The following is a 21,018-nucleotide window of genomic DNA, read 5'->3' as shown; positions in this document are numbered from 1 at the left end:
TTTTCTGGCAGAAGTGTTTTTCCAAATTAGAAATGCTCTAAAAATAATTGCGATACAATTTTGTCTTCATAAAACAATGTTATTAATGACAGGCTTAATTATAAAACTTAATTCTTTAAAACTGCTCAGTCTCTTTTTTGTAGTTATAATTTTAACAAATAGTTTCCTTTATAACCTAACAAAGTGTTTGCTAATAGTAAACACTTCATGTCTGTAAAACTTAAGCCATATTAGCTAAAAACATCTTAGAATAATTGAGATATCATATTAGATTTTATTTGTGAATGCTTCAAAGTACTTTTACACAAATTATCTGGTATAAACAAGTTCTTTAACGTAAAGAATCCTTTCTATTTTCTGATTTTGGATCCCTAAGGCCCTATATAATACATGGTTTCAAAAGATGTTTGTTTTTCATCCTGCCCCTTCCACATACTGCTCAGCCTGGATACAAACACAGTAAGGAGATAAGGAAATTGAGGCCCAAAAAAGTGAAAAGAATTACCTAACTTCAGAGAGCTAGTTAAAGACAAACGGAAAAGTATTACAGCTCAGTTTTTTGGATTCCCAACTATGTTATATGTCATGATTGTCTTGTTAATGAATTTCAATTCTAACAAATCAAATTCCATTTTATGACAATGTAGGCATTTTCCAATTTAAAAACTTCATACCTTGGTTATACACTAAACATGAAACCCTTATATATTTTAGTTCTCCAAATTCTACCCTTCACTTTATATATAATTATGCAGAAGTGGTGATACTGACTTTTCCCTTCACACATCATAGCCCAGAATAAAGTTGAGGACAAAAAAACAAAAACTTACCAATCATGTTATCTAAAGAAAGGTCTGGAAGTTTATTCTGTAATGCTCCTACAGGAATTCCACAGAAAGATATTGGTGAATATAAAGGTGATGCACCTGAACTGCTGCAAATAAATAATTGTTAAAAGTTTACAAAACTCAAAATAACTTGAAACTCATATGATATATAGTAACTAAAAAAAATGATTAATTCCAGATTATTGCCCTAACGCTATTTTGGGGGAATTGTTTTCCCTTAGTGCTTATCCATTTTATCCACAGGCTCTTTTGCTTATATTAAAAAAAAAAAAAAACTCCAAAACCTAAATGTGTTTTTCATTATTCCCACTGAAATCATTATGTGCATTTTACTTATCATGTAGTGGTAGTAATAATGCTGCTTGAAGTAACAACAGTAACATTAAAAGGTTGTATAAGTCTAAGAATTAAGTTACCTGTTACGAAAGTTTCTATAAGAAACAGAAGACTTCAGTTCCCATATCATGACTCTTCCATCACTCACAATGAGAGCAGCAGAATTTTCATTAACGGGACAACACACCATACTGAATGGACGAACAGTTTTGGTCACCCTAATTGCATCACATTGGCTTCGCAAATCATAAGTTAGCTCCTGAACTGGATCTGGATCTTTATGTAAAAAATGATAACATTATTCCAGAAATAAACAACTTCAATCTGATGACAATATCAATAGAAACAGAAATATGATCAATTTTTTTAAAATTTTAACTTTTAAAAACCTACAATTTTATAGTGACTTCCCAGAAAGATTACACATACTAAGGATATATAACAAATTTAAATTTTGAAATAACAACTTGAATGAAAAACTCATGATAATAAATTTTTTTTTAAAACAAATAATAGTAAGCAGTGATTAGTGAATTGCATTTTTCATTACTGTAAGACCTCTAAGCCTTAGTCAACAATCTTCATGAATTTCAATGGCTGAAAAGTTAACTGCCCTGCAGCCAACTTGGTGATGATACTATCATAAGGCTAGATCTGAATTCTTTTCAATCTTTTTCCAACTTAGTGGACTCAGGCTGTGTTGGGATCCACTAATATTCTCATTAGGACCTAGGGCCATCCTCACATCATCAGGGGGCATCAGAAGAGGTTTTTAATAAAAAAATGGATCTCACACATTTTTACAATCTTCATTCTAAAAATAAGAACTTATAAAACTTAACAATTGTAGACCCTACAAAGTGCCCAATCCTGCTAACAATAAATTCTGCAACAATAGAATTAACAATCACTTTGTCTTTTTTTCTTATGCACTTAGGTTACTCTCAAATGGAAATGTCTTAAAAAGGAAGTCCAAGAGCAGAAAGTGTAAAGTAAAATTGAAGTAATTCACACACACACACACACACACACACATACATATATACATATATATATATGAATACTTCAAGAGAGATGCATACACAAATATGTATAGATATAGATATAGATATGTTACATAATATTACCTGACTCTTCATTTGAAGTACCAAAAATAGCATTATAAGATCTTCGAACTCTTAAAGTTATACAACCATTTTCATGTAGGCAAAATAAACCATCACGCTGAAAGCAAGGGATTACCTATAAGAGATTTAACATTTATTTCTCAAAACAGTAGATTAACTTAGCTTTTTAGACACTATATTTACTATAAAAATAAAAATAACTAGACAGAACTCTGCACATAGAAACAGAAAAACCCAAGTTCAAATACTGCCTCAGACATTTGCTGGCCACACAAGCAAGTCACATAGCCTGTTTGCTTCAGTTTCTCCAATAGTAAAATAGAGATAACAGAAGTATCTAATTATCAGAATTGCAATGAAGATAAAATGAGATAATATCTGTAAAGAACTTATCAAACCTTAAAGTACTACATAAATATTTTATCATTAGTTATTTTTTATTCTAAATAGATCAACCAAAAAAAGAAAAAAGTTCAAGTTTTTAATATATATTTAAAATTAATTTAAGTCACATATATATGTAAATATTCCTATTCTTCAGTATGGGAAATTTCCAATGTAATACTGCCTTCCATTATCAAAATTTCTCACTGAACCATGATTAGCAGATAAATTTTAGGAAATCACTTGAGGTGTACAGAGGTTAAATGGTTTGTCCAGGGTCCAAGATAATAACTATCAGAGACTATACCTGAAAACAAAAACTTTCTAAATCCACGTGTTTAATAAATACCACTTAAATAACTTAATGTTCCCAAATAGGTTATTTCAAGGGCAACATAAACTCATTGAGAATTTCAGAGAATAAGAAAGATAAAGTAACAAACTTGCTATATTAAATTTCAACAACCAAATATAACCAGAAGAAAAATGTGAGAGAAAGTAGAAAACGTAGGCATTATCACTTGCCTCTGACACTTATCAGATTTATGGTTCAAGTCAAATCATTAAAAACTTAATGTGCTCAATTTCCTAGGAATTCTCTACTAAATTATATATGAATGAGAAATTTCCCATCTAATAAGATCACATTTTTCACATTCATGTATCATTTGCAGTACATATTGTGGGTAGCCAAAGAATGTATAATGAATCCAAAATTATAGCTAATGACATTTCCGTCACAAAATATACATTTTTTATTTTTTAAATATTAATTTAATATAAATAGAAAGAACTGAATAATGGATAATGACCAAGCTTAGCCCTGGAAGAGTTAGGAAACCACAACTGTATCCTCTTTGCAGAAAGTGGACTATGGGTTAGGATACTGCCTAATCTGTCTGATGAGTTAATGGTTTTTCTGAATTTCCTCCCTTTAAGATTTTTTTTTCAAAGATTACTGGAATATAGAGTTCCAATTCATCTGTATACCTCTAGTCTCTCGTAATTCCAATCCATGTGCTAAAATGATTTTCTGAAGCACAGTAGGTCTGATCATGTCACCCTTTTATTTCATAAGCTCATAGCACCCAATTTCTTTAAGGATTAAACATAAATGCCTGTTTGAAGAAGTAGGTCTCTATAACCTGGCATCTTCCTACAACTTTCCTATTTACTCACTCAATAATCCAGCTATAATTGCTTGCTTGCTGTTTCTCTTGCCTAACATTCCACCTCCATCCTCATTTCTTTGCAGTGATTGCCCCATTCCTACTTTTTTTCTCCATCTCCTGCATCCATGAGCTTTCCTGGTTTTCTATAAAACTCAGCTTAAATACCACTTTCCTCAAAAGGCTTTATCCCAGTCCTTTTGTGATTAGCTTCCATGGACTCAATATATATATTTGTATATGTCTATTTATTTGTGTGTTGCATCCTAATAAGAACATGAGCTTCTGCCTCTTCTGGGCAGCAGGGACTATTATTTACCTTTATTTATATACCAAGTACTAGTATAGGGCCTAATGCATAGTAAGCATTTAACAATCTTTCTCTGGTCAATTTGCAAAAGTCTGTGGCAGGCCGGGCAGAAGGGAAGAGAAGAGAATTCTATTAAGAAAAGAAAATGTAAAAAAATAGATATTTATTTTATAAAATTATAAGATTAAAATATTTATTTAAAAAAATTTTGAAGATTAAAAATACTGATTTCATGTAAAGCTATGGAAAATAAAAGTGCAAACTAGAATAGATACCTGTAGAAATGGTACTCCTGTTCTTTCTATTGCAATTACACCAACTGTCTGGTTCACTTCAAGGTCAAGAATTAGAATTTCTCGTGGATAAAGCAACAACATATGATTCCTTTTGGAAGGTAGGTATGACAACTGAAGACAATCATTGAGTGTCACAGATTCAGCACTGAAAAATAAAATATCCACATTGAACATATTACCATATCCCAAAGGTTTAATTTAAACTGATAAAAACTTTAAAATGTAATTTCGGCTTCCTGTCATATAAACCATATAAACCATGAATTACAGATTGTACTTCCTGAAAATGGCCCAGTATGGGTCTGCATCCAATGCTACAAAAGTAACAGCATACCAAAAAATCAAATTAATAACTAATGTATTATATTTCATGACAGAGTATACCTTTCTGTATTTCTACAAGGGCACTACTGTTTAACAAGTTTAAAAGTATCATAATATTGTAAAGATAACAAAATATAAGAAAAAAAATATATAATAATGGCATTCACAAAGTTCAGTTTTGTACTATTTTATAATTTGATAAATGTATTATAATACATGCATGTGTACACACAGACGGACGCTCTCTCTCTCTCTCTCTCTCTCTCACACACACACACACACACACAAATTTTCCTGTTAGAGATACCATACTAAATATATAAAATAGCATGTCCTGAAATGGAAATTAGGCAGTCACTAGACTTGGTTTTTATTTTAGGCTTGGTACCACCACTAAGCACTATGTTGAGTAAATCGCTTTACTTCTGCCAGTATCTTCAATTGTAAAGGATTTGTACAAAACTATGAGATTGTTTCCAAAAAAATTTTAATTTTGCTATTTCTGTTATAACACTAATGAAGACTATGAAATGCAGTTAAAAGCTCTCTAAACCACAAGATGGCACCTTAATCAATGATGACAAAAATTTTCCAATAATTTTATACCATCTTTAAATGGTTATTTGTAATATTACAATATAAAGTGTCATAGTATTTGCTTTTAATAAAATAATTTCTGCAAAATTCAATATTAACATTCATCATTTAATTTGAGTTAACTAGAGTAAGATATTTCAAGTTTGTAAGATGAACTAAATTTGGAAATTTCTAGAACAGACAGACTTTTATAGTTAGAAAGCTCAGTATTTCTCATTCTACAGATAAGAAAAAGAAAGTATAGAGTAGTTATACCCAAGATAACCCCAGTTAAACAGTGATTGGTAGAGCAGGTAACAAAATATAAATGTTTTGATTTCTAATCTAGAGACCTTTCTACTTCATCATGCTACTTTATATAGTTTTAGAGTCTATCATAGTAAGTCAAAACTACATGCCCTATTTACTACGTAGGTAAGAAAGGTTCAATGATGTAATTACCCTACCAAACAAACCTTTATTGAACACACACTCAATGTCATCACTGTGCCTGCTGCTGGGGATAAAGTCTTAAATGAAATAGTCCCACCACACACACACACACATATACCCCAAAATAAATTAAAGGAGAAAGTACATGAAGCTGTAGTAACACAGGAAAAATACAAGTATGAAAAGTAGAAAGTAGTTTTCATGCTTGAAATGAACTGCATGCAAACCCAAGGCTAAGAGGGAAAGATGAAGAGATAGTGCAATTATACAGTGTGGGCCAGAACGTGAGAAGGCCCTATGAGACCACAGGTAAGGTAAACTACTTTGAATGAACATCAACAGCCAAAGTATCTGTAACTATCCCACAAGAAAACTTGCATGTGGCCCAGGGCCATCTGTGGCACTCTGCCTTCCTTCTTTTGTTTCTCTATGTCCAACTCATCCCTACAGAGCAGGTGTAGGGATACATTATTGTCCTACTGCTGCTCAGGACAGCTGATCCCATGAAAAAACTGTTAAACTTCTCCAACAAATCCTAACAAGACTACACATATTTTTCCTCACACAAGAGTGGACTGCCTTTCCTTCTTTGATATCTCAGCATTCTTTTGCAGAGTCTGCATCTTTATAGAAAACCAAGCATGAAGGACAGTCAATGAATCCAAGAGACAAGGCAAGAAGTGAGAAATAATAAGCTAGCTTAGATTGTGTAAAAGGAAATCAAAGTAAGGAAGGAAAAGAAGGTGGAGCTAAGTTATTAAGAATTTCCAAAAACCAGATGAATTGTATTTGATCCAAAAGGTAGCAGGAAGTCAACTTCCAGATACGTGATTATTTATCTCTACATAATGCCCCTGAAAAGTCTTCAGAAATCTCCTTCCATTTCTTCTAAATCAAAACATATAGTGTAAGAGGATGAAATCATGGAATAAACCGGATCCCTCAGAGTTCACTGTAATACACTTTAATGTCTGATACTTCATCTGCTTCGTGAATAAGACATTTTAAAATCTTGTGTCATCACTAAAATATGTCCTAGATAAAATTACAAATAAATAAGAAATAAGAAAATGATAAGAAAAATTCCCTTGTTGATTTAAAATAAAAATAAATAAATAAATAAAAAGAGAATGGGAAAAAAAAGGAAGAAAATCAATATTAACTCAGAAAAAAAAAAAGACAACTTCTGAATGTATCTTAGTACTAAATAAACACAGAACTTACCTAGGTTTTTCTTGAGTGATTAATATTTTCACTTTATTGAGAGCCTTCTTGGCACCTGTGGCTGCAGCTGCCTTGTTATGAGCTGGGCTCGAATGTGGACTAGATATGTAAACTTTTTTCCCTGAGCTGGCAGGAGCTTTGGATGGGGAAAAGTCTGAGATGAATACAATCCCCTCACTGGTGAGTACTGAATTAAGAAAAGGAAAATGGTCAGTAAGGTGTTAACCAGTTAACCAGAGCTTTATTCCAGTATCATGCTGAAAGGGAAGTAATAATAAATTTAATTAGACAAGTCTATTGGTACTTCATATTTCAGAGCAAAAGTATCATCTAACTAAAGAGATATAGGTGATTTGTTACAAAATTCATCAGAGGCCAAAGTAATCAGCTCTAATAAACCCATTCTTCATATTAAAAAAAAATTACAGGATTACTGAAAGAATAAATAATTCCCTGATTTCCTAATCCCCTCTCTTAATCAGATGTGGTTTTTTTTTTTCCTCCTCTCATTTATAGATTTCTTAGAACCTTTCTCACCTCCTAATTTCTAACAATGCCTGTTGTTTTCTATGGACTATGGACCAGATTATAAACTCTGTGAGGTCAGGACTCTTTATATACCCCTCAGAAGCCAGCAGAGCACAGAGTATGTTCTAAGTAATGTCTTGCAGAATTTGAATTAGTACTAAACAAGTACTGTTTTAGCAAATTAGTACAGCACATTGATTTTCATAATTTCCTCAATATATTTCCCAACCTGAATATAAAGTGATATTTTAGAATGTAAGCTCCTATGCAGAAGATAATTTACACATTATATATTTCACACAAAGACTAAGACTAACAATTTGGTTTTGTAATAATAAATTAATTAATGGACTTATGTATATATACTTTGTATTTCAAAGCAGCATTTTTGTTCCTTAGTCTCTATTTTTTTTTAAAGACAAATAGGACAAATAAAAAAATAAACAAATATTGTGCAATACTGCCTTAATATTTCAAAAAAAATAAAATAACATAATGATTATTACATTTGGTAGTTAAAGTTTTTGGGTTAAAAAAAATCCCTAGTCAGCAGTTAAGCACAAAATTAAGTTCATTTTTTAAAGGATAATTTACAGTAACAAAGTCCATATGAAAAGCACTACTCAAAATCTGAAAAATTTAAGTCAACCCATGTACTGATTCACAGATCCCAAGATAAACACTCAAGATAATAGCTTATAATGTTACATTCCGAGTCTTCCAAATTCAGAGGGAAATATTCTCCATGGCTATATTTTCAGCAAAACTTAATCATAGGCATCTTAGATCAACACTTAAAGTAATGAGCACAATTAAAGTATGGAAGAAAATTATTTGGGTTTATACTTTCTTACATACAATTGTTTAACAACTCAAAGCTAGGAGTATAAATGGGAAGGATAAAAGTTGAAGGAATTCAATTTAAATACAGCTATTAAGACCAAATGAAACCACTGACTCAGCTCTTCCTAAGCCATGAAAAATGAACTTAATTAAGTCTGAATTGGAAATACTGGCATAAACACTATCTTCAGTTGATAAATTACAATGTTTTTTCTTTGGGTATTTTATTTCTAACACAAATTTTCAACACAGTGTCAATGTGGCCCAATTTTTTTTTTTTTTTTTTTTTTTTTTTTATCAGCAACTATTAAAATACTGCATATCAGCACTGTATTTTAACTATCAAAACCCAGGAGTTATATGGAAAAAACCTGAAACTAAAAAACCATTGTTATGTACTTTAAGAGTTCTTTAAAGTATGGCCATAGACATACATCCACCTTCCACCTCACTTCTTCCAATTTGTTACTGTCATTTTAAGAGTTACATCAGTATTTTGAGACAAATATTTTATAAAAAAATATTTTTCTTAATTCTTTGAGACAAATAAATAAAACTCACAAGTTAAATGTGAAGGATCAAAGGGGTCGAAGGAAAAAGAAAGTATGTTTTCTGCATAACTCTTCTTCCAAAGTTTGGTGCCAGTGTCTGCATTCCATAATACAATGTAGTTGGGTGGATGAATAGCAAGTAGCAAATCTCGGGAAGCATCCTGATTCCATAACCATTGCATGTCTATAGACATCACATAGGAGAAAAATGTCTGAATAAATAACATTTAAATTATTTTGAGAAGCATGACAGCACAAAGGACAAAGAACTGGTCTTGAAGAGGAAATCCAGGTAACCTGGAACAAACCATTGACATTCTTGGTTCCTAAGGAAACACTGAAAGACTATTTGTTAGAAAGCAGGAGCTGGTTTGCATTCATGGAAGGAATTTCCTAAATCAGTGAAATAACAGGTTCAGGCCCCCAAAAGGATTATTTTTCTAATTCGTCTTTATAATCTGGTTTTACATAAAATCTTTATGACCTTCCTAAAAATCAAATATCAAATCTATTAGAATTTTGAAATGTAAAGTTAACTTGTAATAAACAGAAATCCATACTAAGGAAGATTTAATGTCATCCAAATTTAACAGACTTTGATAAGTTGTTGTCAATACCCTCCTGGTATAGCACAGCCATCTAATTTTTTTTCTCCCTATAGCACTTTTGAGGACTGTGTTCTCTCTCTATTTGCATGTATACTCACTTCAACAAACTTTCACAGGAAAACTAGTTTAAAATCAAGAACTGAATAAATGTTCTTATTTTCCTAAATTAGGTAACTTGACAATAGCACACGGTTAACTCTTTCCTATCCCCTATTAAAGAAAGGAACTAACAATAGATGATTCAAGTCAGCAAATAATTCCAATTCACTTAAATTTACTTCAAAATAAAGTAACTGTATAAATATGTATACATATATTACATTTGACATATACTTTACCATATTGGTCTACCTGCCATCTAGAAGAGGGGGTGAAGGGAAGGAGGGGAAAAATTGGAACAGAAGATTTTGCAAGGGTCAAAACTGAAAAATTAACCATGCATATATCTTGTAAATAAAAAGCTATGATAAAAAAACAAAAAATAAAATAGGATGCTATAATACCAGGACTACAAAAGTTATTAAACTTTACAACATCAAATGATAACACTGGAAGAGATCTTAGAACTCATATTGTCCAATCATCCCCATTTAATTGATGGGGAAACAGATGACCACAGAAAAGATATATCATAGGATGTTTTTTGGAGTACTTTATTTTTCTTAGGATTTTGCATCAAACATTTCTAATAAGGGTTGGATTATCTGAGACATATAAAAAACTAATAGAAGTATATGACAAATAGCTGTTCCCTAGTAAATAAAAGGAATAGTTATCAAAAAATGAAAAACTATCAACATATAAAAAATTCACCAAATCACTAATAATACACAAATCCAAACAACCCTAAAGTTCACCTGATATCTAGTGAATTGACAAAGCTAACTAAAGACTGATTGTTGGAGTATTTGTGGAATGACATAAAAATTAATGCATTTTTGGTTGAGCTGTGAAATTCTGGAAAGAAATTTGGAATTACACAAAGAAAGTGACAAAAATGTTACTTTCTCCTCCAAAGATGTCAGTGGCAAAAAGAAAGGTTCTACACACCATAAAATATTTACCTCAGCATATGAGGATATTGAAAAAACAAAACAAAACAAAAACAAAAACACAAAAAAAACAAATAAATGCGTAATGATTAGGGACTCCAAGTAATGGAATATTACTGTGTTCTAAGAAACTATGAACATAATTAATGAATAGATACATTTACAAAAACTGATGTAAAGAAAAGTTAGTCAGGAAAACAAACACAATGACTACAATAATGTTAATGGAAAGAAAGGCCTTGATAAAACAATTCACATTTTAGGAACAAAAATTCTATTATGAGAGAAATATATATGCAACAAACACAAATTTTCCTACCTACCCTGAATAGGTTTGTTGTGTTCTTGTATTTCACATCGAGCAACACCAGTTGCCACATCCCAAACAATGATCTTCCCATTGATATCAGCAGAAGCTAAGCGCAAAGAATATGGAGAGCCAATATTATGGTGATAATTTTCTTTGGCCCATTTAACCTAGTGACAAGAACAAATCAAATCATTATCACAGTTATATTCTGGATTAAATACCATATTTACTGAAAAATTCACCGAGTTAGAAAACAATTTTATATTGTAAAATAATTACTAAAAATGAACAAAAAGATGGAGTCTATCTTTAAAGAAATGTACTTTTACTATTGATAGCACTTTATTATTTTACTCAAAAGCTAAAATCCTCAAGAGAAATAGTGAAATGTACATAGCAATAAATCAAGGTGAAGTTTACTCAAATTCAAGTGAACATTCAAATATACCAATTAAATAAGACTATAACAACATCTAAATTAATTGAAAGCCACTTGTGTTAATCAGAATTTCTTTCTGAATTTTTTTTAGGAAAAAAAACCAAAAAGCAAAACAACTGGCAAAACACATAAAAAAACATAAACAGCAGTTTTCTGCTCCCTAAAAACTTGTCTTCCCATGTATATTCTACCACTTATATCCATTCAATATTTTGGGAGGGAAAAAAAATCTAGGTTGTGGCCAAATTTGTTTACTTATTCCCCTAGATGACATTCTATCTGCCACTAATATCTCTTTTCATAGGATCTTGGCCCCCCATGCCTAGAATATTCTCTGGATTCTTTTCTGTCCTAGAAAATTACTAGCTTGCTTCAAGGTTCAACTTAATTACCACCCTCTTCTGCTTCCTATGTCAAATTACTTTGCATTTATTTAGTGTATAACCAATGAATATAATGTAGGCCCTGAACCTAGCAGAATACAAACCCTTTGAGGACAAGAGCTGTTAGTTTTGTATTTGTTTCTTTTAACACCTACTATACTGTCTGAAATATACCAGATGCTTATTGAATGCCTGTTACTTGACTGATTCAGCAGCATAAAGACGATCTACATAGCTATGACCCTGAGTGAACAACAAATATAATTCAAATAACTCTTTAATTCCCTAACACTTTTAGAGGGGAACTGTGTGGAAAGAAAGTTACCACCATAATATTGTGTGAAAGATTTCAACCAAAATGGTTTAAATGTTGTCTTAATGGATCAAATATGCAGAGATCTAGAAAAATGGGTTATTACATAATGTTTATTTCCCCAGAGTAAAATCTTGGGTGCCTAAAAATCAGTCTACTAATAATAACAAGGGTTTATAAATGTTAAAATGTTAAAGTATTATAGATATACTACACACTGGACAATAACAAACCAAGTACAGTGGTCTCAAACTCATCTTTCATCCAGATAATCTTTTCAAATCAGTATTTTCTATTGCTCTCTTGCACCATTAAACACTTACTTTTAATTTTTAATTACTTTTGGAATTAAAATATGTGTTGCCATGAAACAGTGTTACTATGCTGATAATATTAGAGAAAGGGATTGGAGGGATATGATGCAAAAACAGTTGAGGAATCAGCAGCATTGTTGCCTTCAATCATCTTTGAAACAGCATGAAGTCTAACTCATTAAGGACTGTCATTTCACTCAACCTAGATTAACATTAAGTCAATTACACTTTGAAAGATGGGATGCCCCACAGGTGGGTCTAATATGAATTCAAACAGATTGATATTGAACACAGGCTGATAAGATAATAGTGACAAAAATACCTGCAACTTTAAGGAACATGCTATGTACTGAAATCATCTTCAAGTTTGACTTACCTTGACAACATTAGCTTTATGCCTTTCTAAAACTTGAAGAGTCTGGGCAGTATTCGAATCAATTACAAGCACAAGGGAATGACATCCATAAGCAATTAAACCTTGCCAACCCCTAATAAACAAAAGAAAAAAAAATTAATGTAGCTCATTGAGCACCGCTGCCATATTTGTGCCTTTATTTTTTTTTTTTTTTTTTTTTTTTTTTTTTTTTTGGTACTTACAGAGCTTAGCACAGTTCTTAATACATAGGAAACACTTTATAATGCTTGCTGCCTGACAACTTCTGAGCTTACTAGAATTATAGTTTAAACAAAACCAAAAATAACATGAAACATCAGAGTGAAGCTAAGCACTCTAAAAATTGTAAATAAAATTAAACTTTCTCCTATCGTTAACTCTAAGACCATTTAAAATAAAATAAAATAAAAATTGACCACTCCTGGGTCAACAAACTCAGAAGTCCTAACCATGTGCACGTATTAAGAACAACATTGTCTTACTCTTTCTTCTATACAATGTTTCTAGGATGAGTAACTTTGTCAATTTCTGTTTCAGTTACCAAAAAAAAAAAAAAAAAAAAAAGTCTTGCTAAGGAAAAATGTCACCAGGTCCGTCCGTATTTCAGCAGACATGTCACTTTCACCTCAAACTGGAGAGCGCCTATTTGGGAGAACACCCCATCTGCTTGCAGATGTTCTCTGTTTAGGACCTTTACAACCTCCCTTTGGACTCTCCGGGATCCCTCTTGGGAGGGAGGGGGGGTTCTCTGACCATTGTTGGAATCCCTAACACAAGGCTGAGCTTAAAGGCTTGTTGATTGGCTGATCACTCAATTTCTCTGGGCTTCAGTTTCTTTATCTGTAAAATATAGGGGCCAGACCAGAGGCTCCCCTTTTCGGATGAAATTGTCCACTGCTATGCTGAGAGAAACGCTGAATTTTTGGAGCAAGGCGGTGCAGGGTTGAAAGGGCCGAGGCTTGTCACCGCCTCCTTTTCCCAAACTATTTAAAGGTGACGAAGGCAGCACCCATTTCCCGGAGTGATTTTGAGGTTCGAAAGAGAGAACATCAGAGAGGCGCGGCACACAGTACCTAGCACACCTTAGGCGCTTAATAAGAGCTCCTTCTAGTTTCCTGACGTAGGAGGCCTGGGGGTCTACTCCTCTGCCCCCACCCCCGCCCCTCCTCGGATTCAGGTCTCGGCCCCGCCTCCCCGGCCCGGCCCGTTCCGCTCCTCCTTTACCAGTCCACGGCCGCCTTGTTGTGGGCGTTAAGGGCCCCAGTGAGCGTCCGCGCCGACAGTTTGATGTTCACCGTGCAGGGCAACATCTCCTGGGCCCGGATCCCGAGCCAGGCTTCTGCAAGACTAGGGGCAGGAGCAGCGAGCCCGGGCGCAACAGCGGCTCCCAGGTCCCCGGCAACAAGGAAGCGGACGGCGGAAGCGCCGTGCTCCGTCCGACCTCCGTCAGTCCCTCCGTCCGGTGCCGACAAAAGTCCGGGCGCTTCCCGAGCTGAGGCCGCGCAGTTCCGCGGAGATCGAGGCTGGGCCTGCCCGGCCCCCGTAGAGCGGTTTTAGTGGGGATTGGAACTGGGAAGGGCTAGGGAACTGCTCCCGTTTGGGGCGGGGTCACAACAGCTCCTGTGGTGGGGGGCAAGGGAGTGGTCACTCTGATCTCCCTCAGGGTTCTGAGCTTTGGATTCGAGTTCTGCCTCTAATCAACTCAGTAATGGGGCAATTCCCGTAAATTCTCCGGTCATTCTGTCACTTTTCCTCCTCTGTAAAAGGAGGAACTTGACACCCCCCCCCCCATTGCTTAATCGCTGAGCACCCTCCCCTACCTCCAGGGCCCTGAAGGTTTAGACTCCAGCCCTATGCATCCAGAGATCACCATGTTGAGGGGCCAGGGAGCATGGAGCAGCACCTATGGGGCCCTGCATGTCCCCCAGTTTCTGAGCTGTAAGCCCTCAGTTACAGAGAGTGACTTGTCTGGTCAAACGTCTAAGAAGTATAGGACAATATTTGAATCGAAGTCTTCCAGACTTTAAGTCAGGTTTAAAGGTTAATCCAGGGAAGGCCCTGGATTTGAATCCTAGCTCTGCCCATTACTGCCTGGATGATGTCTCCTCTTTCTAAGTGCAAATCCACCCTCACACTTTAACAGCTCTGCAACCCTGGCCTAGGCCCTTAACCCTATTTGTCTCAGTTTCCTCATCTGTAAAATGAGCTGGAAAAAGAAATGGTAAACCGCTGCAGTCTTTTGGAAGAAAACCCCAAATGAGGTAATGAAGAAACTACTGAAAGGATTCCATAACAATAACAATAGATTTATTTTCCTCATCTGGTTAGGATCCCACTCCTACTCCCCACCCCCCAAGTAGAGAAGTGCCCATCCAGTGATGGCCAGTCATCCAGATGCACCCCTCTCCCTCCTCAGAGGGAGGCTTTCATTCCTGCCAGTGGGGCTGGGCTAGTGTAAAGTTCTGATCATCTCTCAGATGTACTCCTTCTCTGGGAGGAGGTTTCTTTTCTCTGTGAATCTTTTTCTCTGTCCTCTTCACTTGCCAATCCACGGGAAGTCTTCTCCTTGATCCAATCCAGAACTGACTTTCCAGACTCTAACTTCTTCTTTTATCTTCCCAGAGAATGGGTGTGGAATAACTCCTCAGGGGCTTGTGGGAAAAATACTTCAACCAATGAACTTGCTCCTCTTAAACATGTAAGCTCCTCCCCAGAAGTTCAAAACTCCCCTTAAAGGCCAGAACCAGAGAATTGTTAAGTACCGAGTTAGCACTTAGTAAAAACTTAATATCTCATTATCTCATTAGCACTAAGAACCTAACATCTCCCCCTTTCTTTTGATTTAGAACATAGGGTAGTCATGACCTTGAAATCTAAATCCATCAATATGGGAGGTATTGCACATAATTATATAGATTACATAAACACATAGTAGCATAATACATGCTAGAAGTATGTAACAAATAACATGATCAAATAATCATAAATTGAGAATTTATAAATGTCCATAAGTCCATTGTCCATTAGTCTCATCTTATGTTAGGAAATCCAATGATTCCTGCTGGTTTTAAAGTTCTTTAACAGTCTTTTTATTAGCCATGCTCTTTCAGTGTCAGATGTTTCTTAGATCTTCTCCTTTGTTTTGAGGTCTTTCTCTTTTTCTGTCTCCTTCGGAAGAAATACAAGCAAACCCTCTCTCCCAGGCAGTTAATCTATCTAATTTCCTTTTTCTAATCTTTCTAATGTAGGGCTAGGACTTTTGCTTATCCTGACAAAGACTTATTCTGAGCCTTTCAGAGGAGCTAGCCTGGACCTTAGCAGGCTATGAATATTTATTCCTTCCTTTAACTGTTGGAATGGGATTAAGTTGTAATTTATGGTCCCTTTCAGAGTTTGATTTTTCTCCATTTCTCTGAAAGCACTCTTGCCAATATCACGATGCTGCTTAGGCACTACAGGCCATTCATCTCTGTCACTAAGGAGAAAGTCCTGTACCAAAGAGATTGAGCACAACGGTTCCATCTGTGAAAGGAGAGGGTTGTGGACATAATCTGCAAGGCCTCTTTGCTGGAGCACTAAGTCTTAGAAACTCAACAACTGTTTCCTCTTGCTCTGTGGAGAAGGTCCAACATCAGTGACTCCATACTGGGACCTAATGTTGCAGGTTATTTGGCAAAGGAATGAAGGATTTGAGCTGCATCTGTCGTTCTTCAATTTGTTATCACCTTTTACAATATGCATTTGCCTTTAGAAATAAATATCTACAATAAGAAGAAATTGCAATTAAATTATAAAAAGAAAAATATTAATATCATAATTAATCTTTAAAATCATTATTTTCCTCTGTTAAACATTATACACTCAGATATTGTCATTGAATAGTTTTTGTTACTTCCACAAACTATGCTAAATTGGGTATACGTGCAAATCAAACTCTTCCTTCCAATAATTTATAAAATAAATTAGAAGCAAACATCTCAGGAATAATAACATCTGAGAAGAGAGCGATTGTGTCCCATGGTAATGACATAGGGAAACCATGAGTGGTGGTTTTCTCCCTGAAGTGACTGCTCTCCCTGCACTTCACCTCATGGTTCTCTATTGACAACCAGGTTGTATGCTTAACAGCCTTGGGGCTATCATCCACAGGGATCACTTCATGTTTCTTATTGCAAGAAGCACCTCTTTTCTTCTCTCAACTACATCTACAGTCAGCCTATCATTCATTTTTTCATTGATTCAACAAGCAACACCATTTCTTCACACAATTCCCTCCATATACATTCCCAACTCTTTCCCCTATGAAAACATTCCTAATTATGTCTCTAGGAGAAAGAAATAACACACATCCCTTTTCATTCTGCACCCCACACTCTGACTCATAGACCAAATTTGATCTTGGAATATTGATAAGGTCGCATGGAAAGACTTTAGAATCCTTCAGTTGTTCCCAGTAGGCAGAACCACAAGCAATAGATGGAACTAACAAGGAAGCAAATAGAGGTAAGATGTTAGGGAAAACTTCCTAATAATTAAAGCTGCCTAAAAAATAAAACAGGTTATATTAGGAGATAGTAGTTTTCCCTCATTGGAGGGTCTTTAAGCTGAAGCCAATTGATCAAACTCATTGGAGTTAGATGAGTATTCCTTTCCAGTCTTGAGTTGGACTAGCTGGATACAGAGGTTCCTTACAACTCTAGATGTTAAAACTCTGTGATTTTTAAGGGAATCCCCACTTGCTGGGAGATAATCAGAATAATTACTATGGTTTACAGATAAACGTTAAACTTTTCAAGTTGATTGCAGGGATTCTCAAAATGGATTAGGAGATCCCATGTTTAAATCACCCTCTTTTAACTAAGGATCTACTATTTACAAAGAAAATTAGTCCCAGCCAGAGAATCATATATATATATAAACAAACAATATAATTCTTCAAGGAACTTACTATTTGAGAGATAAAATAATTATAATATTCTTTAACAGTGACCAAGACTGGGATTTTTTTGGTATAGTGAATTCCAGATGAGAAAACTCTCCCAACTTGCAACAGTATCTACAACATACAGTCATATCAAGAATATCAGGAAGACACTCTGAAATTGTAACATGCCCAGGCTCACACAGTTTGTGTAAGGAACAAGATGAAAACATTCCTACATTTAAAGCCAGCTCTCTAATATCTAGATGTCTCAGGGGGGTTATGCAATTACATGCATATCCATTATTAACAAAAATAACCACAGATCTTTTGTAGACTATATATAGTTAGAATGAAATAGTCTGATGTAGGTAGTAGAACCAGAGCTCAAGTCCCACTGGTATATAGCAGCATTTGTTTTCTAAGCTGCACTTGTTCATTCATTCTATAATGGTCACAAAAAGATAAAATTGCTCTGTGGTAAGAACTACAAGAATATGTTAACTAAAGGCAAGTTCAGGCTTAGGATTCAGGATTCAGTATGGAAATTTCTCAATGGAATGCACATATACCCATCCAGTTTTTAATCATATGTTTAATCACCTCACAATAATGTAAATAGAAGATGATATGAGGAAAGGCATTGACACACAGCATATCCCCTTAATCATAAGGAAGACATTGGGAGGAAAGGTACAAAAATGATCACAGGAGCTAACAAATAACAGGGGAAAAAATAGAAGTCCATGAGGTGGAGAATGACTAAACAAAATGGTACTAGATGAATGGAATGGAATATCTTTGTATGGAGAATATTAGGAACTCTTTAAAAACACGAGCATATTTGTGTGAACAAATGCACATTTAAATAAATATAGAAAAACTGTACAAAATGACAACAGAGAAGCCAAACTTTATTAAAAAATCCAATAATGGTTTTAAAAAACAGATAATGAAACAAGTCTCCCTCCTCTAGGCAGACAGAGTACTATGATGGAAAAGGATTTAATACATTGTCACACACAAACAGCTGCATTTGTTTACAAAGGAGGATTCTATCCTGAAGTAAATGGTAGCAGAAAGGAGGAGTATAACCAAAATTTACAATGACTTTTTTTTTCTTCAGTAGTATTTTATTTTTCAAAATATATGTAAAGGTAGTTTTCAACATTCATTTTTGTAAGACTTTGTGTTCTAAATTTATTCTCTCTCTGTCCTTCCCTTACCTCCCTCTCCCCAAAACAGCAGAAATCTGAAATAGGTTAAATATGTATAATCCTTTTAAACTTATTTCCTTATTTACAATGACTTTCAAAAAAGGCATTAATACAACTTTTAATTTTTTCAAGTGGCCAGGAACACAGTATCAATTTAGATGAGACAAGATGAAGTAAGGTTGGAGTATAGCAACCAAAATACAGATGCACTAATGCAGTTGTCAAAGTAAAAGAGCTGGGATTTAGATTGAGTGTGGGAAAGCCTATTGTGACCAACAAACACAAGGACAAAACACCTGGAGTAGATTTAAAATTAGAAATTGGGAGGAGTAAAGATGGAGTCTTATCTGCAAACCTCTCAGAGAGCAGAGAAAGTTGAGAAGTGAAATTTTGCAAAACATTTCCATAAGTCATATTTCTTAAGAAAACATAGATCTCTCCAGCCTCTCCTCTAAACCCTCAAAAACATTTAAAAAGTATTCTTCGATCTGTTTTCAAACATAATCAGTTCTTTCTCTGGGTAGGGATAACATTTTTCATCATGAGTCCTTCAGAGTAGTCTTGGATTATTGTATGGCTGAAGACAGCAAAATCATTCACAGCTGATCATCCCACAACATTGCTAATATTTTGTACACAGAACACTTTTCTTAAAAATCATGGAGGACTTGGGGGCAGTTAGGTGGCACAATGGATAGAACACTAGCCTTGAAGTTAGAAGGACCTGAGTTTAACTCTGGCTTCAGACACTTAACACTTCCTAGCTATGTGACTCTGAGCAAGCCACTTAACCCCAATTGAAAAAAAAACAGAGAGGAATTTCCAGGTTTTCCTGCTCATCATTTCCCATAGAGCAATAATATTCCATCAAAATCACTTACCATAATTATTTAGTCAATCAGTAATTGATGGACATCCCCTCAGTTTTCAATTATTTGTCCTGAGAAAAAAGCTGCTATAAATATTTTCCTTTTTAAAAAAATCTCTTTTGGGATTCATACCTAGTAGTGTTATTGTTAGGTCAAAGTATATGCATATGGCATAGCCCTTTAAGCATCATTCATATTTTGATCATTTATTAACTGGGAGATGACTTATTTTTTTGATAAATTTGATTTAGCTCCCTGTACATTTGAGAAATAATGCCTTTATCAGAGAAATCTACTTCAAAATTGTTTTCACAATTACTATTGTTCCCTATATTTCCCTGTGTTTATTCTATTCTCTCCTTTTATCCTTGTCTTTTCTCAAAAGTGTTTTGCTTCTGACCACCCCTACCTCCACTATGCCCTCTCTTTTATTACCCCTCCCTCTTCTCATATCACCTTCCTTCACAGTAAGATAGATTTCTATACCCATTTTGGGTACCACATCATATTTTAAAATAGATTCTGTGTGTGTGTGTGTGTGTGTGTGTGTGTGTGTGTGTGTGTGTGTGTACTAATTGTCTCCTCTGTTAAATTAAAAACTTCTTGAAAGCAGGAAGTGTTTCATTTGGTATCTTTGTATTTCTAACACCTAAAACCCAGACTGGCACATAATACCCATTTATGAAATGTTGGCTGATTGACTACCTGATTGATGAACAAGGATAATTATTGTAATGACCATTCTATTGAGACAGCTTTTTCATGGAATTTGAAGCTAAAAAGGATCTTAGAAATTTAGTCTCCATTTTACAAGGGAGAAAACTGAGATCCATAAAGGTAAACTGACTTGCCTGGGGTCACACATGTAACAAATAGTATATAGTAAGATTAGAACTAGAACCCTTAACTCAAATTTCAGTACTTTTTTCCATACCACTACCAAAATACTATATAACTTGTTAAAAAAAATACCTCAAGTGTTATTTTATTAACTACAAAAACAAACAAAAACAACCTCATCTTAATATATAGGCATAGTCCCTATCCTATAGGATCCCGTGATGTTTATAAAACAAATGATGCTTAAATGAAAAAAACAAGTCATTCAAAAAAGCAGTCAATTACATTCAGAAAAAAAAATAACAATTTCAAGAAAGATTAAAAAGTATAAAATGTTAAGCTCACAGAAGGAGGTTGGAGGTACAATGACTGGGCATAAATAAACCCCA

General features: G+C 34.5%; 1 protein-coding gene across 1 annotated transcript in view; it reads right to left on the bottom strand.

Moving 5' to 3' along the window:
• Positions 1-14,243, bottom strand: part of WDR11 (WD repeat domain 11) — a 74,845-nt gene extending 60,602 nt beyond the window's left edge. The window contains exons 1-9 of the mRNA XM_074295739.1: positions 14,007-14,243; positions 12,765-12,876; positions 10,953-11,106; positions 8,980-9,153; positions 7,048-7,234; positions 4,450-4,615; positions 2,312-2,426; positions 1,265-1,460; positions 831-934 (exon numbers count right to left, since the gene is read on the bottom strand). Of these exons, the coding sequence (XP_074151840.1) occupies positions 831-934; positions 1,265-1,460; positions 2,312-2,426; positions 4,450-4,615; positions 7,048-7,234; positions 8,980-9,153; positions 10,953-11,106; positions 12,765-12,876; positions 14,007-14,092 (1,294 nt within the window). The 5' untranslated portion in view covers positions 14,093-14,243. The remainder of the gene's footprint in view (positions 1-830; positions 935-1,264; positions 1,461-2,311; positions 2,427-4,449; positions 4,616-7,047; positions 7,235-8,979; positions 9,154-10,952; positions 11,107-12,764; positions 12,877-14,006) is intronic.
• Between the last annotated feature and the right edge of the window lie 6,775 nt (positions 14,244-21,018).

Source organism: Sminthopsis crassicaudata, chromosome 2 (assembly GCF_048593235.1).
Source record: "Sminthopsis crassicaudata isolate SCR6 chromosome 2, ASM4859323v1, whole genome shotgun sequence".
Classification (NCBI taxonomy): Eukaryota; Metazoa; Chordata; class Mammalia; order Dasyuromorphia; family Dasyuridae; genus Sminthopsis; species Sminthopsis crassicaudata.
The sequence above is the reverse complement of the archived record's forward strand: the minus strand, read 5'-3'. Positions and strand labels throughout refer to the sequence as shown.